At 44.9% G+C, this 27356-nt stretch overlaps 1 protein-coding gene across 2 annotated transcripts in view; it reads right to left on the bottom strand.

The window, feature by feature from the left end:
* The window catches only part of GYPC (glycophorin C (Gerbich blood group)), a 76092-nt gene that overhangs the window by 36738 nt on the left and 11998 nt on the right, over positions 1-27356 (bottom strand). The window contains exon 1 of one of the 2 annotated variants that reach the window (XM_006265343.4): positions 8261-8508. The exons of the other annotated variant lie outside the window; for it this stretch is intronic. Coding sequence (XP_006265405.1) covers positions 8261-8291 — 31 coding nt within the window. The 5' untranslated portion in view covers positions 8292-8508. Of the gene's footprint in view, positions 1-8260; positions 8509-27356 lie in introns of those variants that run through there. 2 annotated transcript variants of the gene reach the window in all.

The raw sequence follows: 27356 nt of genomic DNA, 5'->3' as shown, positions 1-27356 counted from the left end.
TGACCAGGAAAGCTAGTCTGGAATAAATATTCTGCTAAAACTATTCTTGGGTAATTTCAGGCTTTCCCAGAATAATTCCCTGAGGACTTTATGCAGGAATAAAAGAAAATGTTATTATGGAATAAGCATTGCACACCCAAAGCAAATAGCAGTTCTGGAATAAGGTCATTTTAATTTGGAATAAAAGTGTCTACATGGGATAGCTCTGCTTGTGCATTTCTCCAGGTAGACAAGTCCTCAGAAGGAGCACGGGCATGGTTGCAATCAAAAGCTATTTGAAATCAGGATATCTGAAGCTGCTCCATTTGCAATGGCTGTTTTATAGCTTCTTAGAGGTAAAGGCGAGGCTGTCTAAAAGAAAGTGTGATCCTTTTTCCCACCCCTTATACAAGGTGGGAGGCTGTCTGGAACTGGGAGGCATAGGCTGGTTTCCCAGGGAGGAAGGTTTTCAGGCTGCTTTATTAGGGCAGCTTTCTGTCTGGCCCTGGTATCAGGACCTGGCTGGGGAGGTCCCTTGTCGTTGGAGTGTGCTCAGGCCCTGCAGATGCATACCCTTTGTCTCCTGAATAACCTTTTCCCATAAAGAAGACCTTCTTCCATTCTCATTTGCACTGTTTTTCCCTTTGATCTTTCCATTTGGAGAGCAGAGGACCCAATCTTTGAGGATGCTGATCGCAGCCCTGGCTAATATGAAACCATTCGCATATTTGCATTGCACCCCATTGCCTAACCCCCTTTCTACACAGCCCAGGACATGATTTCCCCTTGAGTTCATATTTTCCCCCACTGTGACACCAAGCGGGCTTTCAGATGACACGTCATTATCCGTTCCTGGTTTCCAGAGGCATCCCATATATAAAAGAGAGGGGGAAGTTTGCAGGTGTCAGGTTGTGACTAGCTCCATGGCCAAGATGATAAAACATGCCCATCCCAAGCAGTAGCATGAGCATTGAAAGAGTGAGAGAGAGAGAGATACACACTGATTGAAAGCCATTCAGTAGGTTCTGTGTAAAAAGCACTTCAAAGATGTTCTCTGTGTAGAAATCAGTAATCACTTCAAAAGCCATTATAGGTCTTATAATTTGTAAAAAAAATAAAAAATAAAAACATTTGGAAAGAATTGAATCTTCAATACACAGCCTGTTGCATGTTCTCTTTTTAATGTGGACTGTCCCAAAAAGTAAGAAATTTTAAATACAAGACATGCTATAAGGATACAGAAGTACAGTCATTTATCAGTCCAGGGAGGACATGCCGATGTCTCAGGGTGTGCACAAAAGGACCCCCTGCAACTTACTGATAAAAAAGCTTAGCTCCATTTCATGGCTTATCTGAAGTTAAAAGAAATAGATCCTCATGAAAAACATTTTTTTTTTTAAATGAGCTAAATGAGAGAGAGAAAAATAACTTTAAACTCGAACGCAGCAGAACCAGTTTAACCCATTGCGATGCTCAGCTATGTTTTCTGCTTCATCAGGAAGCACCCTGTGGTGAGACATGTGTTGAAAGAGAAAAGATGTGAGGAGCTGGCCTCCTTTATAGATGAGAAGATTAATTAAAATAAAATCACTTAGCCAGATGTCTTATTGTTGAGAAAACACGTTCGCAAGGTATGACAGCGCACATATGCAAGCGGAGAGTGGTGCCTGGCTAATCAGTTTGATTTCCTCGCGTTTGTAGGGAGGACCCGTATCTGGTACGAGTTAGATGAAGCTGATTCTTGTAGATACTCAAGGAATACAGATCTTATTTCTGCTACAGATTAAGAACTGCAGGCCTGTTGTTTTTGCATTCAGTATATTGCAGGAGGTAGTTGATTTAGTGCTTAGAAATAAATTATCTAGCAATGTATTTTTTTTTCCCCTTTCCTGTTAATAAAATGCTTTGAAGCCAAGCCTGATTTTTGCAAATGCCGTTATAATACATCTGCCAGTTGACAGCAGTGCTTCTCAGTCTATGGAGGTTTTGTGGGCCGGTTGCTTTGGATAACTCTTTTAAAAGCACCTGCATGACTTAGGAGCCAAAAGTCCATTAAAAAAGTGAGTTAGCCACTAAGAAGCACACGTGTCATATCCTTTGGGCAAAAGGATAGGTATTTTTTTATCACCTTGGCATAGTATTGCAAATCAGAGTGTCTTGCAATCTTTGATGTGCTTATCCTTGCAACATCTTTGTGAAGTGAGGCAGTTTTATCACCCCTATTGTACAGGTGGTAAACTGAGGCACAGTGCCACTGCTGCCTGTGACCATCTCTAACTGGCGCAAGAACATACAGCTCCCATTCATGTCACAACACCCAAGTGAAAAGTCCACTGGAAAAGAACGGGGCAGTTGTTAAAATGAACTCCCACCTCTCCCTCTATGTATTATGTTTCCAAATGCATTTTAAAAGTGGCGCTGGATCCAGAGGGTACAAAACTGGTTCAAACACATGGGGCTTAAGCAGGACCATGTCCGGGCATCCAAACCCCATGCATCTCAAAAAGGTCTTGATCTGTGGTTCCTGTTTCAGCAGTGATGGGTATGCAGTATTTCTTCAGAGACTAAAGTGAAAGGTGCAGCGATATGAGCTGTGAATCATTGGATAGTAGGGATGGGAAGAACCTCATGCGGTGACCTATTGCAATGCCCTGCCCAAGGCAGGGTAATCTTTGAATATACCACCCCAGGCAAGGGTCTGTCCAACCACTCCTGAACATTTGCAAGGACAGAGAGTCCACCGCTCCTCTAGATAGCCTGTTTCAGTGTCTGTGGCTCTCATAGAAAAGTCTTCCTAATCTCTAATCTAAATTTCCTCTGCTGCAGCTGGTGGCTCATATACAGCGTATGGATCCTCCTTGTTCTCTTTTTTAAGACGGATACTATGTTCAATCCTTTCCAGTCACCTGGGACATCTCTCAAAGAATATAGCCAAAGTCTCGGAAATAACCTCGACCAATTCCTTCACTATCTTAGGGTGGATCCCATCTGGCCTTGCTGACTTGAAAGCATCTAGCTTTTTACAGTCTTACGTAACCTGTTTTTCTACTGCTTTAGCCTCATTATCTCTTTCACTGTCTTTGCTGCCAACTGCCCTTGTCATCTGGTGGCCACCCCTATTTGTGAAGATCGAAACTAAAAAGGCATTAAATACTTCAGCCTTGTTTGCATAGCTAAATTGCCTTCTGCCGTCCATACGGGACCTATGGTTTCTTTGCTCTTCCTCTTAAATAGCAATACAAAGGATTCTACAAGCATGTCATGTCCATTGCTAGTTGCCGCTTAGCTTGTCCCTTGACCTTCCTAACTTTCTCCCTGAACATCCATGCGCTATTCTTACACTCTTCTTTAGCAATATAACCACATTTCCAATTCTTACAGGACTTTGTTTTGAGTTTCAACTCCTTGAAGTGATCGCCGTCTAGCCCGGCTGGTCTCCTGTTGCATTTCACAGTCTTCCATTGCATCGGAATAGCTGGTTCCTGCTCCCTTAAAAGGGCCTCTTTAAAGCACAGCCAACTCGCCTGGACTCCTTTTCCCCTCAGACCTCCCTCCCATGGGATCCCATTCACAAATCCCCTGAATTTATTAATGAACTATGAAGAATGCTTTCCATCCAGCTCATGGTAATGGGAGTAAGGACTGAACTAGTTTTAACCTGGAGTACTGGGATGACAGCTTGAACATCGATGATTTCATTTTCCTGCAGCAGAATGGTCCCCGGCACTTCGGATAATAGATCTTAAAAAAGCAGATTCCTATTCCTGTGGGCATTTTTCTGCCTGCCAAGTCACTTGCCTACATTTTTGTCCTGATTATAGTACTTATCATATGCATAGATCAAAGTTTTGCTTTTGTAAATATTCACACAGATACCAATAGAGTTGAATGAAGCATAACACAGAACAGAAACCCCCATTTGGCCTGCACAAGCGTGGATGATCAACACACAAATGTAGGAGTCGATGTGTTCTGAACCTTCAGATTTAAAATGGGATTATTATAAATCACTCAAATACCTAACCTGTTAAATACCATTTGCGGTTAGCTCAGAAGGAAATTATTTCCATAAACAATCACTTCCATTCTTCATTACCAGTCGTCGATACAAATAGTACCTCCACTTCTGAAAGGCCAGTGAAATCAAATATAGTCCCAGGTCAGTGGATATTACAGGGAAGATATTTCAGGGACCCATTGAGGCTTTGCTACAAGCCCTGATCAAGGGAGAGTTGATAGCTCCACTGATCCAGGAGCAAGAAAAGGGACTTTTGACTCTGATCCATTATTTCTCCTTAGTTTTGCATGGAAAGCATTGTGTACTAGCTGGGTTGGATGGGGTCTTGAGTTGGCAGGACCAAGACCAGTCCTGGCTGGGTGCGAAGAGGGCAGTGAACTGCTCTGGGAAGAGGAGCAATGACTCCCAATCTCCCCAAAGCAAAGAGGTGTGTTCAGTTGGCAGAACCAAGACCAGTCCACCCCACCATCCTCAATTCCTAAGGAGGCTGCTCTCCTTCCGGCTCATGCAGCAACTGGCCCACAATAAATGGTGCATGTGGTACAATAGACTATATGGATGAGCCCGCTGTTCTGCACCCAGCAATGCATTCACAGCTTCTTCCCAGTGAGGCACCTCATCAGGTCCCAACTAAAAGCAATACAGTAGGTTGTCCCCACTAGCAGTCCCTTTGTCTTCCAAGGGACTCACTCACTTGAAAGCGTTTTGCAGGATTGGGACTGATAGTCCTTGGGGAAGGTGGAAGTGGGGTGGGATGCCTCATAGGCTGAGCATAACAAAAGTACACAGGAGAGGAGACTCGGATGTAGATAAAACACTGTGGGCGTGTTTACACGTGCATTTACGTGTGCCTAAATTTAATGCTTATTTCCTTAAGGTGCATTAAAGTGACATAGGGCTGTGTCTACAAGTGGATGCGCTACTAAGCATTAAGTTGCATTAAATTTATGCATGAATAGCTAAGACACCTTAGCACATATGCAGACGTGCTAATGTGCATTAATGCGCTGTGAATCCATTGACACACACTGTGTTAATGCGCATTAGCACCTCTACATGTGCATTAATGTGACTTAGCTATTTGCGCCTACATTTGATACCTGCTTTATGCAGGTATCAAATTTAGGCTCACATAGCCTTCAATCTCCATTTTTAAGGTGCACTAAGGGTGCACAGGTGTAGTCACGGGCCCTTAATGCACCTTAAAATGGCAATTTTAGGCTAAGCTCGTTTAAAAGAGGCATATGTAGGCACGCCCCATTGTGGGGAAGTTTACAGCATTGCTTTAGTAACATTACCACCCAGCTCTCTTTCGTGACATAATTAGAAGAAGAGAGAATAGAGACAGGGAAGATGCACAGCGTTAAGAAAGATTAAAACATTTCCCCCTGAAACCTTACTCTTTTTGACTGTGCCCTTTCAGGACCATCAAGAACATACTGAATGCAAACAAGAAGGGGGTAAAACTCCCTTATCACAAGCAATTAGACAACTTTGTACCATTCTGTTTGCCTCACCGGGCATCTGTCATATAGTTTCGCTACCAAACATAAACAAATGAGTGCAATATATTGAACGTTGTCTAACATTTGGCGGATGCTTTATGCATATGCACACCAGTTTCAAGGCTTCTCATGATGTTTATGAAGCAGTATGTCTGTTTTGCCAAATATAGTCCCTCTCTGCTAAACATCTGCTATCTATACTGAACAGTGCCTCTCAACACAGTGAACTCTTAACATCTCCTTGATCAGTGCAGGAGTTACTGGATTCATGCCAGGAAAATAAAAAGACCCTTATAGAAGCAATGCACTGAACACACACTGTAAAGACATATGCAGCCACCAGGCTTCCCTTTTAATTTAATTTTGTTCTTAATTTGTTTTTTTTTAAAGCTGTATGGATTGAATTTACAGTGATGCAAACTGAAACAGGATACAGGAACATCCTGTCTGGATCTGCAAGAGGAATTTGCATCCAGGCAGCTAGAAAGCAGGCAGGGGCATTATTTCAATCAGCAGTCGTTCTAAATAAATGGGTGTTAGTTTTGTCTACAACCATCTAGACTTTTTTGGCAGAAAAAAGGGTTTGAATGTCTGATACGGTTAACCCTGAGAGTACGGGCATGTGAACAGTTGACCACGTGTGAGCTGCTTCTTGGTCACCATCCATTTGCATGCTGTTATCCAGAGGTAATTGGAAGTTAAATCATGGTAGGTCAGCCTTGGGTGAAAAAGGCAGGGCTGGATTAACTCTTGAGTGGACCCTAGGCAAACAAGCTTGTGGGGCCCTACTTTTTTTTCACTCAATAATTATAATAATTATAATATGTAAAAATAATATAATATGTAAAATAAGCACAACTGGGCCCCTTCTTCACTTAGGGCTCTAGGCATTGCCTAGTTTGCCTATGCGTTGATTCACCCCAGGAAAAAGGAACAAGTTACTGTGGTTTAGTCTCCCCTTACCATGAGATAAGTGTGGGCACATGGACAGTTACCAAAGAGCAGCTGACACACTGAAAAAACACTTTCCTCCTTCGCCCAGTGATCCTTTGCTTGTACTTCCATCTCCTCTGAATGTCATAAATTCTTGCGTGAAACCTTTCTTTACTAAACCAAGGGTTAGAGTAATGTCTCCATGGACCTGATTAGCATGTTGCCTCACTTAAACTTCGGGTTGGCTCTCAGTTTGGTTACACTACTTAGCTGCTCATGTAACTCCATCTCTGTGTGTGCTAGAAGTGCAAGTAGTGCAAGCCAGGCCTCTGAATCCAAATCCGAACTCCTTGCTGTGGCAAAAATTCTTTACAAAACTCTTAAAAACCCGGATGCAAGATTGGGCTTTGCCTGCCTTACCCTGTCAGCAAGACTACACAATCAATACATTGCATTTTAGCTAATGGCTTCAAAACCCCAATCCCACACGGACGTTTGAGAGCAATAGTTACAGTAATTTGCATGTCTGAAAAGAAGTGCACAGAAGCCCCAGACGCCACCATTTATTCAAAGACACCTATATTTTGCCTGGATGTTTCTTTTCTTCAATTACTGGTGAATGGGCTTTAATCTGTTAAAACTGCTGGAACAAAAAAAAACCAAAAAGAAAGCGAGAGAGAGAAAGCTATAGATAGCATTTCATCTTGTGAGCTGGCTGATACTTGCAAAAAGGCCGAGATTAAATAAAAATTGTTGGCTCGAATTCCAGTGATTCTTTGCGATATAATATTTCTGCTGGATAAAGCCAGCCTCACTCAGAGCCTGAAAAACACCATCCATTTCAACCTTCATGCGAGCCAGATAGTCTAACAGGAACCGCAGGACCAGGAATTAAAAGTGAGTCTATTCCTAGCACTCCTCTGTGTATTGTGCCTTTATTACAGATATCACCTGTGATAACTCTGTTTGGGCGGTTTATTATTATTATTTTTAAATAACTGCTGCGACGCTACAAAAATCAGATCCCTTTGAATTAAAACGAAAAAAGTCTGTAGCATCTGGACGACGGGTCAAATTCTACTGGCAATGCCTTATGATTGGAAATCCTGGGCATTTCCCCAGTAGTCGTTAGGATTTGGACCGGACCTGAGCCCTCTACATATTAATAGCACTCCCCAAAATAATTGACTGGGATGCAGTTATGCTGTTGAGCTCCCGAGGCCAAACGTTATCAAAACTTTCTGGCATGCGCAGAGTACCACCTCCAGAGAATATACCCTCATATATCTCCACTGAGAAAATAATTCACGTGTCCCACCATTGTGTTTTCAAACTTCCAAAAGCAGGAAAAAAAAAAAAAAGCATTGTGACTTTAAATATCGACTGACAGGTTTTGGCGTGTCTCATATTACACACAGACAGCTTGCGTCTCCAAACACAAGTGAGGCAGCACCATTAATATCTCAGGAGAGAGACATGAAGCCTCCTAAATGCCTTTATATTTTCATTCCTTAAGGGAGGAAAAAAAAAGAGCAAAAAGCATTTGCATTCAATTTTCTCTATCCTAGGACCGAGACAGAAGCGGATCTGTCATATTCGGGAGTTGAAGTTTGCAGACAGGCATTTCAGGTCTCTCTGTAACTTTTTCCATGCACATGCACACGCACACATATAAAGGGGGAAGCAAAGGGACAGAGTTTTATCAATACTTCGTTCCTGCCCGGTCGTTTTTTGCTAAACTGGAAGCCTGCTTAAAAACTCATTAAACAACAGACCTATACATTCACTTTTGCCATAGGGATGGGAGAAAAAGAAGGGTACTCACACAGTGAGGATGTACTGTTTGGGTTACTCATAACTTATGCCTTCAACCGTGCCTTATGTATGCTGACGGTCTCTCTGCCCTGTTCAGGACCGGAGGCTGGATTGAACACAACAGCTGGAAGGGCAGGAGAAAGCTGCTCTTGTTCAGGCGCTCCTTGCCTAGTTCCTGACCCCTTTGCAACTGGAAAAGGAAACAGCACATGTGTCATTCTCTTTTGCCTCTGCAGCTCACACGGACGGGGAGGGGCACTCATGTTCAGATAGCAGGAACTGTTTACAAGTTTTCCCCGTCGGATGTCTCTCAGCCCTCTGCTCTTCGTCGTCAGCAACAAGTCGAAAGCCAAGGCTGCTTATTTCCCAAGCAAAATTTAACCTCACGCTTTTTAGATGCTCATCCCGGGCACAACAGGCATCCTTTTTTTCCGAAGTTGCAAATCTCTACGCTAAATAAATCGCTTCCAAAAATGCCTTGCATCAGCAGACAACCGCAGGGATGATTTAACAATAGGGCTTTCAATTTCCAGTCTGGTCTGGAGCCTCTGCAAGCTGAGGTTGTATTCACGGCTTTCTCTGTAACTGGTGTAAATCAGCAAGGACTCCACTGACAGCTTGAGTAGTGGCATGAAGGATGCAAAAGCCTAGCCCACTGGTGCAAGAAGGATGAGCTCGCAGTTAAGGCACAGGCTGGGATCCAGATGGGCATTTCCTTCCTCTGCCACAGGCTTTCTGGATGACCTTGGGCATGACATTCAATCTCTCTGCCCCTCAGTTGCCCATCTGCAATAAAGGGATTGATTGTACTACCTTTCTCCTCTGGTTTTGCACCATGCCCAGCACAGAGGACAGTGAGCTCAGCGGGACCCTGTAGGCACTCTCCAAATACAAGCAACATTCATAACACAGATGTTAGAGCCAGGCTTTCGCCTGAACAAAGAATCAATAAAACCTCAGTTCTTGTGTCCTGTGGGCCAGCGTGATTTAACCACATGGCTTTAGCCTCAATGAGACCATAACATTTTCCCTTAAGGGGTGGGAGAGGGCCAGGAAATTCAGACTCAAGCCTGAACCTCCTGCTTCCCCAGGCCCTGTTATGCAAAGGCATTGCAGCCTATTTCAGTGACCCGCTGCAAAAGACAATGCTTGTGTTCTTGGTTCGCACTGTTTATTTAATGGCTCTCGGATGGAAATTGTGGTGACTTCATGCCAGCTCCAAATAACAGCTTCGCTTGTGTGCACGGACGCGCTAAACGGCTTGTGTCAGCACTTTGCGTCCTGGGCTCACGGGATTTAGAGAAATCGGGAGTACTTAGCAGTGCACAGAGCAAAGCGAGGTGAAAAACAGAGGTCCTGGATCCTCAGCAGGTTGAGGATGAAGGAAAAGTGGTGCAGCGGGTTTGGCTTGCAGTTAATAAAGCAGTGTCTGTTTGTACCTGATGAAGACTTGGTAGTGTTTGCAGGATCCTTTGAATAGTGAGTAGAGGCTGGCAAGCATCTGTCATCATCTTCTGCTTTCCCGCTTATAGGTACAATGTGCTACATATTCAGATACCATCCTGGCCCTGCATTGCAGGAGCGCTGTCACTACAGGCTCCCCCAGAAGTGGTCCAGTCATCCACCCTGGAGATCTTCAAAAAACCTCTTGATGCCCATCTTGCTGGGATCACTTGATCCCATGAGTCTTTCCTGCCCACATACAGCGGGGGCTGGACCCGATGACGTGTAAGGTCCCTTCCAGCCCCTAACAACTATGAAACAATGGTCTTAGCCTCAAATTCTGCCCCACTTCCCATCCTCAGTCATATATGCGTGGAGCCCCGTAGAGGGGAAAATCTCCTATATTACCAGCCACACCTTGGTGCAAGGATGGGAAGCTCCACATATCTTTCCCCAAGGTATTTCTTCTTCATCACATGTATTATTATAATGCCTTGGGATCAGACATTGCCCGAATGATGAAGTCATGAAGCCTTGCTCGAAAATGTATATCCTGGTTATACCCCTGGAAGGAAATAAGTGCTGTTATCCCCATGTTACAGGTGAACAACCGAGGCACAGAGACAGGTCACATTTACATAGGAAATAATGGCAGAAATGGAAGGAAAGGAAACAAGACCTGTGGCATTTCCCAGAGAGACTGCGGGTCTAGGATTGACCTTCTTAGCCATCAATGGACTCATTTACAACCCTTTTCTAGACCCATGGGAGTGATGATCCTGGACCGTGATGATACAGTAAAGTTACCTTGTCTGGTAGTGGCAGGCTTGGTTGTACTGTTCATGTTGGCAAGTTATAATGGAGCCTAATAAGTGACTTGCTTAAGGTGATAGAGGGAGTAGAAAGCAAAGCAAGGGATTAAACCCAGACTTTCCTAGGCACAGAGAACATTAGTCGTCCTGCTTCCCTACTGTGCAGGGCTGTGCGAAGAGTCGTACGGTCCCAGGAGGGTTGGGGCTTGCTTTGATATCTTGCTCTCGGTTGCAAGAGAACCACAGTGACTTTGGGACCTTTTCCACGGAAACGTGGGAAAGACATAGCCCCTAACGGGCACGCTTCTTGAAGACCCTGGGAGAAAAATGCTCAACAAAGAAAGTTGTAGCGTGTTCGCTCCCTCTGACCCAGTGCCAACAGCCCTGGGGGGACCGGAGACAGCAGAGGAACAGGGAGTCGAGGGGACCAACAATACATCTGGTCATTCGTTTCTCCCTTGCCTGAACTCTTCCCCTAACCCTTACAAATTGGAGTCGCTGCAGGCAATGAAAGTCAGAAGAGCAAAGGAAGCTAGAGAGAGCTCAAAGCACTTTTTGTCTGGTGTCTGCGGGGTCTGCAGGGAGGCCTCTGGATCTCTTTGACAACAACGCTATAGCAAGAAGGTTGTGCATGAATTTTGCAGCTCTTATGGGATAATATCTCACTCTCTTTGGTCCACAGCCTGCTCCCTGCCTTGCAGAGGACATAGCAGTTTACTTGCTCTTGGCTGCAGTGTATATTTGTGCATCGACATCTGCCTCTGAGCCGTGTATTCCTTTCTGAGAGCGTGGAAACTCATGGATGCGTCTTTCCCCCCAAATGATCACAGCGTACATTGTGATCTACTGCTCTGTTATAGATGGATAACAGCAGTGTGATGCTCATGTAGAAGTGGATAAGTGTACACACATATACACAGGTCTTTTTAACTGCCTCTGCACACCAATCTATCTCTATCAAAACTATTACTAACATCCCAAACCACCACACAGTTTCCTTTAGCCTCCAGTTTCTTCAATTGAATCTCATTTATACCATCGCAAAGAAGAGATATCAGCCTTTTGCACCAAGAACTGCCCTTTCCCGGCACTTCTGCAGGGATAGTCCAGTAGAACCAAGACATAGAAAACAGTTAATATCTCACCACCTTGGAAGCAGTGTGATGCTTTTTCAATATCAGATGCATGTAATCTTGGCATGTCCTTATCTCTTTTTCAGGGGGTCCCCACTACTGTGAAAGCCAGAAAACCTCCAGTTTTCTTAGGGAAGACTTAGCTCTATGTTGCAGTAGTGTTGAGTCATGGCTCATGCCCAGTGATGCTACTGGCAATAATAACAAGCTACTGCACAATAGTAATAAGCTACTGTGCAGTAAGTGTCTGTGTAGATGTGGTCACTGTGGGATGAATGATCCCCTGAGGATACCTACCGACACAGGGCCTCTTCTCAGAGTGAGAGGAGCTGGCATAAAGCTGGCAGATCAACCTTCTTACAAACCCTGTAGTGTAAGTGTAAGTGGGTGTGTCTACACATGCATTTACACCGGCTTAAATTTACTGTGCAGTAAGTGGGAATAGGCCATTGTCTACATGTGGATGCATTAAAGCACATTAACGCTGTGTGGGCTGACCTGGGACTAAAGTTAGTCCTAGGTCAGTCCTCACACACAGCATTACTGCACAGTAAAGCATCTTCTACATGTGTGTTACTGTGCAGTAACTAATCGGGTGTAAATTTGATACCTGCATGATGCAGGAATCCAATTTATGCTCAAGTCAGTGTAAGTCACTATATTTACTGTGAAGTACAGGTGTACACATGTAGACACACACTCATACTGTGCAGTAGTTTCAGTTACTGCACAGTAAATGCGCACGCGTAGACGTGCCCAGCAAGGTTCCCTCTAAACTGCGTGCGTGTGTGGCCGCTCACAACTAAAAGTGTGACCTTTTCAAGGCTGTGCATGCATCAGGGCCGGGGAATGGAGCATTTCCCCGGAGCAGGCGGAGCCCATACCAGCCCCCCGCCCCAGCTTCCATCCTTGCCTTGTCTCACCTCGGGGAGGAGCCACTGCCTGCCCCAGTGGGGCTCCACTGGCTCCGGGACACTGCGGGACATGCCCCCGGAGGCCATGCTGGGGCGGGGGGCTGGCGCGGGCTCTGCCGGCTCTGGGGAAGTGCTCCACTCCCCAGCCCTGATGCAGGGGAGCGACCACTTCCCCGGAGCTGGCGGAGCCCGCACCAGGCTCCGTCTCCAGCTCTTGGCCCCAACCCCTGGCCCCTGGCCCCTGGCCTCAGCCTCCAGCCACCGGCCCCTGGCTTCAGCCCCTGGCCCCCAGCTCCCAGCTCCAGCCCCTGGCCCCCGGCTCCTGGTCTCTGGCCTCCAGCCCCCAGCTCCAGCCCCCAGCTCCAGCCCCTGGCCCCCAGCCCTCATCCCCCTTCTGTAAGTGTCCCACGCCGGGCCGAGGCAATGCGCTCACGGACCGAGGCAGTACGCTCACTGACCGAGATGGCACGCTCATGGACTGCTGCTCCTTAGAGGGAACATTGGTGCCCAGTGAGAACAGCCCCAAGGTTACTCGAACTTATCTGAGAAGACATTGTTTGACTGCAGAATACGGGAACACTAAGATGACTTAAGGTCGCCGTGTCTCCAGCACCCACAGCCACCCCCCTCTCATCACTAAGATGCACGCCCGCATGGTTGTGCTGTTTGATGCTACTCTACTCCTAGGCAAGTGAATACATCATATTACTCCAGGTTTGGCAAAGCAAAACCCTGCACTGCAGCTGTTGTTATACTGACAGGAAGGGAGTACTCAAAGGAAAAATAAACCAAGGCAAAAAGGTCTCTGGCCAGGAAGCTGGAGGTCTGTCAACAACGTCAAGTGGAAACAGAACTCCTAGGCCTCGTGGGATTACCATGATGAGACATAATGTTGGATTTGCAGCCAATGTGTGCTGAGGACATATTCATTTAGCAGAATGGGATGGCCTGGGGAGTACCAGGGAACGAGCTACAGTGTCTGTTTATCTCATTAACGTGCAATAAAACTTCCATCCCAGGATGGCGCTCACCCCAAATGCCATTGCCTCCTGGAAGAGAGGAATTATTATTTCATCACTGCCTAATTTGAGGTGACTGACCTCAAGTAAAGTTGATGGAAGAAAGGGCTAGTGATATGGCATTGAGGAATTTGGAAGAGCTGTGAAATTGGGGCAGCAAATGGCTGGATCCGGAGGTGGATCCTGGAGGGTGGGTTGCAGTAGTGCAGCCGCATCCTCCTTTGATTCCTGCTCCGCCCAAAATTTAAAACCAACCATGTGACAGTGGCAGTGAGGGAGTCACTTGACTTCATGGGTCATTGTAATCTACCTGATTCCTTCTAAATGCCTCTTCTTACAGGTATTAATGACCCTGCCCACTTGTTGACTTTCTGCTAAAGAGCTATTCTTTTTATCTGCAATCCTGATATTAGCTGCTTCTCTGGATGTAGCTCCTATTTCGCAGCCCTTCAGACGGCTTTGAACTCCAGGTAGAACCATCAGCTCAGGCGTGGAAACATTAACTCAAATGAACATCAGTTCAGGTGTGGAAATAACTTTCAATGAAGCATTGGATGCACTGTCAAGATGCTCAAGAAGGCTAGATTTCCTTTTATGAATCTAAAAGAGATGTACATTGAATTCATAGATAGCAGGACTAAAGAAACAACATCATTTGATTATTTTTGCATTGTTTGTTGTGTTTTTATATATAATCTATGTCATAGCAAACGACTGCACATTCCAATAGAGTTATACTTGTTTTGCTTTGATTTGGACCTGAATAATACAGCCCTAGGCCCCCAGCATGCTAATAAACCCCCTAGTTTCTTTTTACTTAGGGAAAAAGTGTGTCGTATTATATGTGATACTGCACCACACAACCTGTACTCTCCTTTTCAAAATCCTAGACCTGCCCATCATTGTATCCCACCACGAAGAACTTGGAAAGGGCTGTTATCCTGGAAATTCCCCTTCTAAAGTGCATTTTATACTGTTTTCATAGAATCATAGAATCATAGAAAATGAGGATTGAAGGGACCTCAGGAGGTCACATCTAGTCCAACCCCTGCTCAAAACAGGACCAGCCCCAACTACATCATCCCAGACAGGGCTTTGTCAAGCTGGGTCTTCAACACCTCCAAGGATGGAGACTGCACCATCTCTCTGGGTAACCTGTTTCACCCTCCTCGTGAGAGAGTTTTTCCTAATAACCAACCTCAACTTCCCTTGCTGCAACTCGAGCCCATTGCTCCTTGTCCTGTCATCTGCCCCCACTGAGAGGAATCCAGCTTCATCCTCTTTGCAACAGCCCTGCAGGGAGGAGAAGGCTGCTATTCAATCCCCCTCGGTCTTCTCTTTTGTGAATTAAATAAACCTAGTTCCTTCAGCCTCTCACCAGTCCTGTCCCCTAGCCCCCCCAACCATTTTTGCTGCCCTCCACTGGACTCTCTCCAATGTGTCCACACCCTTTCTGTTGTGGGGGGCCGAAACTGGACACAGGACTCCAGATGTGGCCTCCCCAGTGCTGAACGGAGGGGAAGAATCACTGCCCTCAATCTCCTGGGCATGCTCGTACCAATGCAAATTTTGCCTTTTTTTCTGCAGGAGAGGACAGCAGGCTATGTCTGCTTGGTGGTAAATACAGCCAGCCCTCTTCAAAGCATGCAGCCACTTCTGCTGGATACAGGGCAGGGATCTGTTTCCCACCACTCTCCCCACCCTGTGTTCAGCCCCTAACTTTTTGGAGTGGGAAGCATTTACTGCTCCTCAGTAAATCCCTGTCCAAGGGTCTGGTTTTCTCCTGGGTGAGCATTCAAGGGGCACAGAGGGCCTGATTTCAGTGGATTGTGTGCGTAGAATAGAGGCATAATCCAGCATGAAGTGTTGTTGATGGCAGCACTTAAGGTCATCAGGGTTCATAGGTCTGGTTAGAATGAGAAGTCTTTGGTGCAAGGAAGGGGTCTCTTTCCTTGTAGCAGTAATGCTTATTATTAATGAATTAATTCACAAGCCAGTATAAAGAGGCCTATTCAGGGGACATCAGAGCTAGAGCATTCAGTCTGAGACTGCTTACCCATTCTGCAGGTTATAATCATACCCATGGTGAATTGCTCAGCCTTTATTTGAAGGAAGTTGTTTGTTGACTCATTAGGTCCGTGAAATGAGCAGCTGGAAAGCAGTGTCCTAGAGAGAGCAGGTTTGGGTCCATGCAGTTGGAAACAAAGGACTGGAACAATAATAGCAACACAGGGCATATTCCTGGGGCAATGCTGAGCTAAGGGTTATATGGGTTATAGTCCGCTATCCTGCTAATTGAGCTCGACTAAGTATGGACAGCCTTTATGGTCTACTGTCCTTTATGCTCTGGCACAGCACAATGACCTCTTCTCTTCCACCTGGAGGGGGCAAGCAGGGAGCAGGAGTAGGAAGGGAGGTTCCTCACGGCCACTGACCTACAACTAGCACCCTGAACAATTGCCCCCAGCAGCTGGACTCCTGGTCCATGGGGGATGCAAAGAGGTGGGGGCTGGGCAGGGAGCAGGCATAGCTCCCCAGCCAGTGGGGGCATATGGAGGGGCCAAGCATGGAGCAGGGCAAGAAGGGGCAACCTATTTGCTGCCACTGTCACTATCTTCAGGAAGTCTGGCCTTCTGCACAACCACAGCCTCATGTTTGGAGCTGGGTAGGAATAACTCTGGTGCACCACTGGGGACAGTGGTGGCAGGTTGCCCTTCTTGCATCTGCTCCCTGGCCAGCCCCCCAGTTGTGCCTTGCCCACTTCCTCTCTGTGGTCTGAGGGGAGAAATGCTGGACCACCCCCCCTTTACTAGATCCTAGAGGTATGGCCAAACCCATAGATAGCAGTGCCTGAGGTATAGCACAACTAGACTTTATTCACCCTCAGGGTTCACCTTGTAGCTGCATCCTATGAAATGCACTGCATCCTACATCTCTTCCCTTCTTTAAAAAAGCTATGAGGTCCAGACTCCGATGAACTTCCATTGGGTGCACAGGTTTGCTCACACAGCTGTCCTTGCAGGATGGGGGCTATCATTTGTCCTTAGATACTTAGCCTACCAAACCATTACTTTTTGGGCAATCACTGCAAGGATAAGATTAAAATAACCAGGCTTGGAAATATATTATCCAGCCTCTCAGAGCTCTCGGGCATCATTCTGGTTATCCGTCTGCTTTTCCTTGCTTCGCAGTCATCATAAAAGCAAACGCAGTGCAAACCTACGTGTCACGAGCCATTGTCCTAACAAAACCCTTTGATGACAAAATACTTTGTTACGCTGAATACAAGCTCAGCACAGCGAGAAGGTCTGCGGTGACCCGAAGCTCTTGTTTTTTCAGCACAATTCCTATTCTTGCTTTACAAATAATTCCACGGCTGCCCTAGCAGCGAGACCTGATCTGCAGTTTTCTCATGACGTGTGTGATTTTCATTGTTTTCACTCTAAAAACACCCAAACAAGCAACAATTTCACCTGGAGTCTTTTCTGCATTTTCTGGACCAAAACCAGATGTGATTTAACCTCCAGACTTGCCTGTAAATACTCACTCTACAACTCCATCATAGACATGGCCCCCTCGACATCGCACGCGAAAGCCGCCCGATTGATTTCGAAGCGGCTAATGAACGCGAATCAAGTTCCAGCATCTGGGCAACTGTTTGCAGGATTTTGGCTTGGGGAGGATTTTCAAAGACAAACAGCAGAGTCAAGCATCTGACTCTCATTGACTTTCAGTGACCGTTAGACATTTAACCACCCTTTCTGCTTTGAATTTTTCCCCCATACTGATTTGCTGTAGCCTGCTCAAATGGCAAAATTTCCATTGAGCGTAGGCAACGTTCATAACATACTGATCAAAAGCTCCAATTCGAAGGCCATTGCAGAGAAAGGTATCCCGAATGTATAACTGAACATAATGGATGTTGCAGTCCTTGAGCTCCAGTTCCCAAAGGGTCCAGCTAAAAGTATATTATGGTTTTATAACTGGCTAATCTGTCGTCCCTTTTCTTTTTACTCGCTCAGGAGTCAAATAAGTTTAAAAAATTGGATATATCTGTCTGCAGTGATGTGAGTAAAGATTTAGCATGGCCTGTTCTTCTAATAAATTGTATGCTGATCATTCTTTCACTGCAGCAGGGGCACAATTTAGCTGTATCTGATTGGCTCTATTTCAAGATTTTTGACTTTCAGCAAGAGAAAAATATAGAGTTGCAAAAAGAGCCCTGCAACAAGCTCACGGTTATTGCATTCATTCACAACAAACCAGACTCCAGAAAACACACAGAACTTATTTGCTGACCGAGTTTATGCTCCGTCCACTGAAGCTTTTATAATGTAGATCTTATAAACAGATCTTTGCTTCTGGAAACTATCTGTTTCAGTATAGTAATGCCAGAGGACATTGTAGCATGATGACTACAACATCCTTGCTTCTCACGTGTTTTACTTTAAGCACGTCACAGAATACCATGGAGACGCTGTGAGGTTTACTGATATTTCTGTAATTTATTTGAACTGACCACACTGGTCAAGTCTTGCATTAGCATTTTAATATCAATAGCTTTATATCTGACATTGTTCTCACTCATGGCAGGTGACAGAACAAGGAGCAATGAGCTCAAGTTGCAGCAAGGGAAGTTGAGGTTGGATATTAGGAAAACCATCTTGCTAGGAGAGTAGTAAAGCAGTCAAATAGGCTACGCAGACAGGCGGTGCAATCTCCATCCTTGGAGGTGTTTAAGACCCAGCTGGACAAAGTCTTGGCTGGGATGATGTAGTTGGGGCTGGTCCTGCTTGGAGCAGGGGGTTGGACTAGATGTGACCTCCTGAGGTCCTTCCAACCTCATTTGCTCTGATTCTACAGGAAGGTGAGAGAGATGCAAAAGCTAAGGCATTGCAACAGATCCCAGGTTACAGCTACCCTCTTTCTAATGCAGGTGGACCCAGAACACAGCAGTTCCTATTGATATCCTCTACCAAATCTCTTAGTATAGGGGTGGCCAACCTGTGCTATGCATGCCACAAATGGCACAGGTAGTCTCTGGATGTGACACGTGTCAGACTAGGGAGGGGACGGGGATCCATATCTATGCACTCAGCACAGGGGCAAATAGGGCCAGGAGTAGAAAGCAGAGCAGCAGATCAGGCAGGGAGATGAACTCAGAGCAGCACATTGGGGAAGTGGATTGGAGTAGCAATCGGGGAGGTTTCATAGATTCATAGATGTGGAGCTAATTTGTGGTGCACCAGCTGAATGGGCTGGCCCCCACTGTCTTAGTACGAATATGCATTTGGCTCACTGTAAAACCTGGGGTGGCTTATCTAGAAAGCAGCTCTGCCTCCTTGTTTGTCTCAAAACTCTTGGTTGTTAGGGATCTGGTGGAAATGCTTGGAAGAGAGCACTTTTTACCCATGGAACAGGCCATGACTGATTTACCTACTCGTGGCTCCTACTTTTAGCTCCCAGCACGAGTGAGGGTGAGATATGATCCCCATTAGGGAGAGACTTCAGATTTGGAATTGATTGAAGTTCAGGTGCTCTTGGGAAGACCTGTGCCCACAAATAGTTGAAGTCTTGTAAGGTTGGTCAGTCCGGTGCGATTTTAACCACTTCCAAATGACAACAGGCGATCCAGTCATACAGTGGGTAGTATCCCACGTGCCAGGATGGGTCCACATCTACGCATTCAGGTCCTGTACCAGGAAAGCACTTAGGGGCATGCATAAGACTAACCCTATTCAAGAAAGCACTTATGCACATTCATAATTTTAACTACATGTCTAAATCTTAGTTCAAGTTAAAAACATGCTCATGTACTTTCCTGAATGGGAATGATTTGCTGAACTGGGGAGTAGCTTCTTTCCTAAAATTCAGTTTTCTGGATTTAGTCAAATGGTAATTACTATCAATTGAAGGTGATGTCCTAAAGATTTATCAGTATTTGCAATATATAATGATAAGATTGTAAGATGAACGAATCACATAGGATCTCCAAGAATCTTTAGTTATGATTTATTTATATCACAGTAGCACTTGAGATCTCTTACCAGCACCTCTCTTACCAGCTCTCTCTCTCTTATGTTGTGCTAGGCACTTCGCATACATAACTGTAGGCAGTACCTGCACTTAAGAGCTCACCATTTTAGGTGACCAACACATTTGATGCGGGTGTGAATCAATCTACTATATATTACTTTGATGCCTTGAACAGAAGATATCAAAAGAACTACAAAAGGAGATTTTCAGACTCCTATAAGTGCCCTGTTCAGTGCTTATTTAAATGATATTGTTATACATTATACATAGTGCTGTAACTTGTTGGGGTACTTATTCATATTCAGATCAGTCAGAATGTGGATCTGTGTAGAAACAGTCCCAGTTATATTGTATTGGTAAATAATTTAATAGCATTTGCATTACCTGAAAGTGAGATGAAAATACAGATGTTCTGACCAAAGGCCACAAATAGTTGGAGCAAATCACACAACTTCTGGAACAAAGAGCTATTGTAATGATTAATACTCTGGTTTTAATACACTGAATTTTATAAAGTTCTCCCACAAGTTCTCAACAGCTGTTATTTCATTAACTATGACACAAACATTTTTGTAGGCTTGAAAATGCTTTTTGGCCTTGATTACATAATAGCCAAATAACCTACCCTTTATGCTTTGAGATCACATGTTTAATATGTGATATGAGAAGGTATTGATCCAAATCTTTGTTATACCTGTTTTACAAGTGGGAAATTTAGGAACTCATAAAGTAAGAAGAGCTGAACATTTCAAAGTTGTCTAGGATATTTGGGGTACATCTACCTCATGTGATAGAAATACTCATACAAATGCTGGACAAGCTGGTATGTCTTAGCACAACACATTGCTTGGGATTTAGAATCAGTATACAGCTACTCCTCACTTAACGTCGTAGTTACGTTCTTGAAAATGGCGACTTTAAGTGAAACGATGTAACGCAAATCCAATTACATCACAGTAGTTACCTACTAGCAGGTGGCGGCCAAACAATGTTATAACCGAACATTACGCGACTTTAAAGGAGCATGTTTTCTAATAGATCAGCATCATAATAACGAAAAAACATTAACCGGGATTATGTTAAGTGAGGAGTACCTGTAGTCATATTGGCACGATGGTCCTTATAAGCCAACTAGTTTACTGGGCTTGGCCACGGTGACATGCTGTTATACTGTTCCCAGTTTTGTGTCTATGTAAAGTGTTTTAACCCATGTAGACATACTTTTGGACACCTAATTCCAAAGAAAATGATTTGAGTTAGAAAATTTTAGGCAAGATTTTAAGAGAAATGTTTTAGGCTGTGGAGGACCCAGAAGTGAACTGGAAGTGCCGAGTGCACTTTCAAGTGTTGGCGGTGGGGAATAGTTTGGTACAACTCATCATAAACTTACCTTATTGTCTGAAGACAAGGCTGAACACTAAGTTCAACACTCCATATTTTTCACAAAAGTACTACAGTACTAAAATACTTCCGGTCCACTTCGAGGTTCACTGCCGATCACGTGGGGGGCCCCCTCGATGTTCCTGTGGGACGCTCCATCCGCCCCAGCATTGCAGCATTCTCCAAATCAGCATTGAATCTTCAGATTTGGATTCAGATGAATCGAATCGGGGACAGTGATCCGAATCAATGAATTGAATCACTGCCCTCGATTTGGGCCAAATCCGAATCTGAATTGAATATGGCCCATTTGGCACACCACTAGCGTGGACATCATTGCATCAGTTTAAAATTGGTTCCATTCATTCAGCTTGTCCCTGTAAAATTTAATCACACACATGGAGGCCATTAAATATAGTATTTATTTGTCTCTAGTGGAGTCTGGACAACAGACAGAGGTTGAAGAGCCTGCCGTGGCCATGACTAACTGAGGTGAATCTTTTACCTCGGGCAACAGAAACATTTGCTTTAATATTCAGAAGTCCCAGTTTAATCCTCATTACCAACACTTTGCTCAGGGGAGTGGTATAAGACAAGCTGAACGGACATAAACCTGTTTTAAAGCCATCGAAGAGCGTACCCAGACAAAATTGCATCCCGTTAATTAAATCAGTATGACATCTCACATTTAATTAATTCAGTGCCGCTGTATTGGCAGGCCAGGCCAAAGGCAGCAGATTCAGAGGCACTTCTGAGATGATTCAACAGACAGACCTCTCATGGTAGCCATTTCCAAACCACATACTACCTGCACCACAACTAACTTGGATGGCTGTATATCCAGTGTGCCACTCCTGAGGCCCGTAACGGCAGCATGTGCTACATGGCCTATTTTCCCTTCCAGAGTCCCTACTTATTTAAAAGGAATAATACTCTGCTGAAGTTGTATAGGCTAGTACAATGCTGACAGCATTTCAGTTACTCAATACAAGGAGTTTTTCTACTTTTCCATTAATAAATCTACCATGCAAAGAATAACCTCAACCTTTACATGGGATCTTGTTCTAGTACATGCATAAAGAAGCATGTTGACTTCCAGGTCTCAGGCAATAGAAGTTGTTATTCAAAAGGAGTGTGAGCTCTAGACCAAATGTACTTAATTTAGGCTAACTACCTTCCTTACATGGGTTGGAATAAGTGGCTGAGAATATTTACCTCTATAATAGTAAAATTAAGGAATAGAAAAAAAAGAAATTCACAGACATGATCTAGGGAATAGTTCTGTTTGTCCCCTTTTATGGTAGGAAACCTATGGGCAAGATTGAGCTTTATTGCCTTTTTGAATTGGTCCCATAAGACCCTTCATTAAGTTCTGGTTTTAGTTATACTGTTATGGAACCAAAGTAGTGTCATGGAAATGCACAGAGCTACAGCAGTGCATTCAAGTCGAAAATTTGGTTCACCTTTTAATACTATACTGAAGAATGAAGCTGAGTAGCATGCGTTGGGATTTTTTCTTTGCAGAATTAATCAGAAATGGAAAATAGGCCTGAGCCAGAAAAGTCTCATTTACTCAGAACCAGATTATAAGCTGCTCCAGTGCTTGGGGTAATTCATATCACAGCCTGGCTTAGAAACTGTGACAAACACCAGGCTGTAAAAAAACTTATATGCTAAATACATCTGGGAAGAACCATGGCCCTGTTCCTACTCCTGCATCTGTAAGGCTTATTTCTGGACTCAGACCATTTGTTTGAGCCCTTTCTTAGGAGATGGGATCCCATAGTCCAGTCAATGCAGTCTTCGGAGACAGCCCCAGGCCCTACCCCATGCCTGGTCACTAATGCAAGCTCACCTTGACTTCCATCTTGCTGTGGGGCCTCTGGGGTCTAGTTGAGCTTTTGTCAGCATTTCAGGAATGGCAGCATCCCTCCTGTTTTCTCTCTCTGGCTAATTAATTTTTTTGCATATGCAGAAGGTTTTCTCCCTTACTCAAACAAGCAACTTGCCCTCATAAATACAGTTTTTGTCCTTTTGCCACATGCCCAGCATGCAATATCAGCCAGGTGGAGCCATCTAAAAATATCTATCAGCCAGTTGATACCCTTGTGCAGAAAACCAATTATCCCAGGGGACTAATGCAGCAAAGAAGAGACAATCAAAGCAGACAACTCTAGGTTGCTCTGTAATGGCTTTTCAGTGACAGTCTTCTGATAAGCCATCACAAGCACCTTTCCTGGCCAGGGCAACTGCCTGGAATATAACATAACAAGTTTGTCTGAATGGATATTACAAGCCAAAATGGAGGTTATGGTTTGGTCTAGGAAACATCCCAGGCAGGCTTAATTCAAACCTAGTGTTTTGAGTCAGGAAAAAAAAAGAAATATACACTCTGTAAAATCAAACCTGCACGCTATCAGCCTCATAGTATGGAATCCCTCTCTCACTTTATCTATAAGTCCCTCTTGCCATCATATTGCATGGCTTTAATAGCAAAGACAAGCTTTTAGAGGACTATGACATTCAAAGTATTGCCTCAAGAAAAATACATATCTGGAAGTTTTGGAAGAGGGTGGTCTGTCCCCATCTGAGGGGGCAGCCAGCCATGTTAAGGAAGTTCAGCTGTGGGGCATTTGCTAATGAGGGAGCTCCCCAGGAGAAGGATGCGGGAGAGCAACCTGCAAGGAGAAGCCAGGCTTCCAGGGGTGAAGTGAGCGTGAAAAGTGGCTCTTTCCTAATGTCCAGAGAAGACGGAGGATTTTGTGTTGTTTTGTTGGTTGAAGACTGGGGCTTGTGTTGTGGAAAGTAAAGGCTGCCTGACGAACTAATAATATAGCTACCTCTTCTGCAAAAGGCAACAGGAGAAGTGGCCTACTAACAGGCTTTCTCCTTCATTTTGAAAGAATCAGACTTTTATATCGTCTGACAGAACAAGGAGCAATGGGCTCAAGTTGCAGCAAGGGAAGTTTAGGGTAGGTATTAGGAAGAACTTTCTCACGAGGAAAGTAGTAAAATACTGGAAAAGGTTACCCAGAGAGGTTGCTGAATATCCATCCTCACAGGTTCTTAAGACCCAGCTAGACAGTCTTGGCTGGGATGATGTAGTTGGGGCTGGTCCTGCCTTGAGCAGGGGGTTGGACTAGACGTGACCTCCTGAGGTCCCTTCCAGCCCTCATTTTCTATGATTATATAATATATTGGATTATTATTGAGCTTGATGCAGTAATCAACCTGGTTAACTTATCAAAAAGAAGATCCAGAGATGACTTAGGATCATAGGTGACTTAAGCCAATTAGACAAATTGGCTTAAGGGTCATACCCAGACAGTGGTGGTGGATAGGTCAGCATCGACATGGAAAGAGGTGGGCAGTGGGGTCCCCCAAGACTCGGTCCTTGGACCAGTGCTGTTCAATATCTTCATCATTGACCTGGATAAGGGCGTGGAGAGCACTCTGCCCAAATTTGCAGATGACACCAAACTATGGGCCGAAGCAAACACAAAGAAACTGAATCCAGGTGCATCTGAACAGGTTGGAGAAGTGGGCAGAGAACAATAGGATGCAGTTCAGCAAGGACATGTGCAAGGTGCTGCACCTAGGGAGAGGGAATCACCAGCACACTTACAGGCTGGGGGATGACCTTCTCAGCAGCACAGTGACAGAAAGAGATTTTGGGGTCATTGTCAACTCCAAGATGAATATGAGTCATCAACGTGATGAAGTAATTAGGAGAGCTAACAGCACTTTGTCATGTATTAGTAGGTGCATCACAAACAGGTCCAGGGAGGTGATACTCCTCATCACTGGTCAGGCCGCACCTAGAGTACTGCACCCAGTTTTGGGTGCCGCAATTCAAAAAGGATGTGGAAAACCTTGAGAGGCTCCAGAGGAGGCCACTCGTATGGTTAGAGGCCAGCAGGGAAGGCACTACGAGGAGAGGCTGAGGGACCTGGACCTTTCCAGCCTCTGCAAGAGAAGGCTGAGGGGAGGATCTTGTGGAAGTATACAAATTCACCGGGGCGGGGTGTAGTAGGGAATAGGAGATGCTTTGTTCACCAGAGCACCCTTGGAATAACCAGAAACTACGGCCACAAGCTGATGGACAGTAGGTTTAGGTTGGACATCAGAAAGAACTTCTTCATGGTGAGGGTCACCAGAATCTGGAGCGGGCTCCCAAGGGAGGTGGTGCTCTCCCCTACCTTGGGGGTCTTCAGGAGGAAAGTGGGCAAGCACCTGGCTGGGGTCACAGGCCCCCAGTACTTTTTCCTGCCACTGGCAGGGGGTCGGACTCGATGATACTTTGAGGTCCCTTCCAACCCTAGCATCGATGCATCTATGAATAGGGCTGGAAGGGAACTGAATGTAATACGTAAGTATCTTCATGAAAGAAAATACTAGGCATGTCTACACAAGACGCTTACTGAGCATTGGCCTAATAACACTGCGTAGTAGTGTGTCACGGCACAAACCATGCTGGTAGCTTACCGCGCAGCCTTATTAGGCTAATGCGCAGTAAGCGTCACTAAATTACCATGCACTGGTGCTACTGCACAGTAACTTTAGGTCCTGTGCATTTAGTTAGTGCTTTATTAAGGAAGTAGTAAACTAAATGCATAATATCTAAGGCACAATAATGAATGTGTAGACGTGCCAACTGAGTACTAACGAGCTTTCTAGAGTACTGGAGAAAAGCATAACAGAAATGCATAGTGAGAAGTTAAACAAATTCAAATGGAAAATAAGGCCATTTTTTTGACAGCAGGAGTGATTAATTATTGCTACAAAGCACTAGGTGAAATGGCAGATTTTTCATGTCTTGAGCTCTTCAGCTCGTAGCTGGACCCCCTTCTAGACAACATGCTGTACTCAAACGTGAGTTATTGGCATAATACAATTCTATGACCCATGTATGTTTTAAAGGATGTCAGCCTAGATGATCTAATAGCCTTTCCTGGCTTTAAAATATATGCATCTATGAATCACTGGGGGAAATTCGATGGCCTGTATGATGCTGTAGGTCAGAAAAAACAATCACAGTGCGGTCCCTTCTGTTCCCACAAGCAATGATGCGATCCACCCCAGTTCAGCCCAGGGCACTCTTGTACCAGCAACCAAGACATCTCCATGAATTCAGTACTTAGAGCAAATAGTCTCTGCATGCTTTGCTCCTGTGCATAAGGAAAGCAGTGACTTTCCACTGAGTCCAGGAGCACTGTGGTTAGGAAATAGCACCTGGCCTACTTAAACTCACAACTAGAAGTGACATTTTCAAGCTGTTAGTAGGCTCCAGATGTTGGGCTACCAGGACCTGAGCTGCCAGACACAATTATGGTTTGAAATCAGAGTCATACAGCCAGGGGAGACCCCAGGGGAGAAACCTAGGTTAGAAGCAAGGATGTCTGCAACAAGATGACTAAAGCAAATTTGCTGAAGACCTTGCAGACCACTGCTCTGGATGGATGTACACGGGAGCCCTACTGCCCCGCTCATCCAACCAAGGGTTTTGCAGGCTAATGCATCTGGCCAGTCCACCCTAGCAGGTGTGGCTGCTGACAGAAGAGATACATAATCACGTACACAGACTGTATAAGAGGCACAGGGACAGATGTTGTCCAGCATTGCAGCAGGCATATCAGCTATGGGACAATTAAAACCTCAACATTTCCTTCCAGGAGTATTTCCCTTTTACAGTACGTTAACTTGTGCCCTAAAGTATAGGGCAATGCCCAATTTTCTGTTATCAGGGTGGAAAACTGGAATACATCCCCTGCTTTCACACTGAGCGATTGCCGTTACAAGCAATGGAGTGACTTCAGGTTTACAGCGGATGTAGCTGAGAACTGTACTGGGTCTTAAATTTTAATTTCTTAAAAGGACAGGGGGAACAGCTTCAGCTCAAGTAAATTGATATAGCTCCATTCAAAACAGAGGAGGCTCTGACCTGGAGTCTATAATGCTCAAAACCTACCCAAAGAGACCAATTGCATAGGAGGACAATGGCTTTCTTCCTTATTCTGTGACTTTGGCATAGCTACATTTCTCAGCATGAACCCTAAACATCAGATTCCCCTACTATGCAGTGATTCACTGCCTGATTTACTCTGGCACCCTGCAGTGCCCACCAGCACGAGGCCACTTGGCTCCGCAGTTTTGATTTCTACACAAGCCGGTGTCTCCTGGAAATCGTGACATGCTTCCTCCTTCCACCTACCCTCCATGGGCTGCCCTGCAAATGACTGCCGTGTCCTTACTGCAAGGTGACCTGGGGTTTCCAGCAAAATGACTTGGAGAATACTTTTTCTTCCTGTATCGAGTGAAACACTCAGAGATATTCAAAGGCATATAAGTCAAGTAGAAAAGAGGTAACCG

This window comes from Alligator mississippiensis, chromosome 4, assembly GCF_030867095.1.
Source record: "Alligator mississippiensis isolate rAllMis1 chromosome 4, rAllMis1, whole genome shotgun sequence".
In the NCBI taxonomy this organism is placed as follows: domain Eukaryota; kingdom Metazoa; phylum Chordata; order Crocodylia; family Alligatoridae; genus Alligator; species Alligator mississippiensis.
This window is presented reverse-complemented; position numbering and strand designations above follow the sequence as displayed.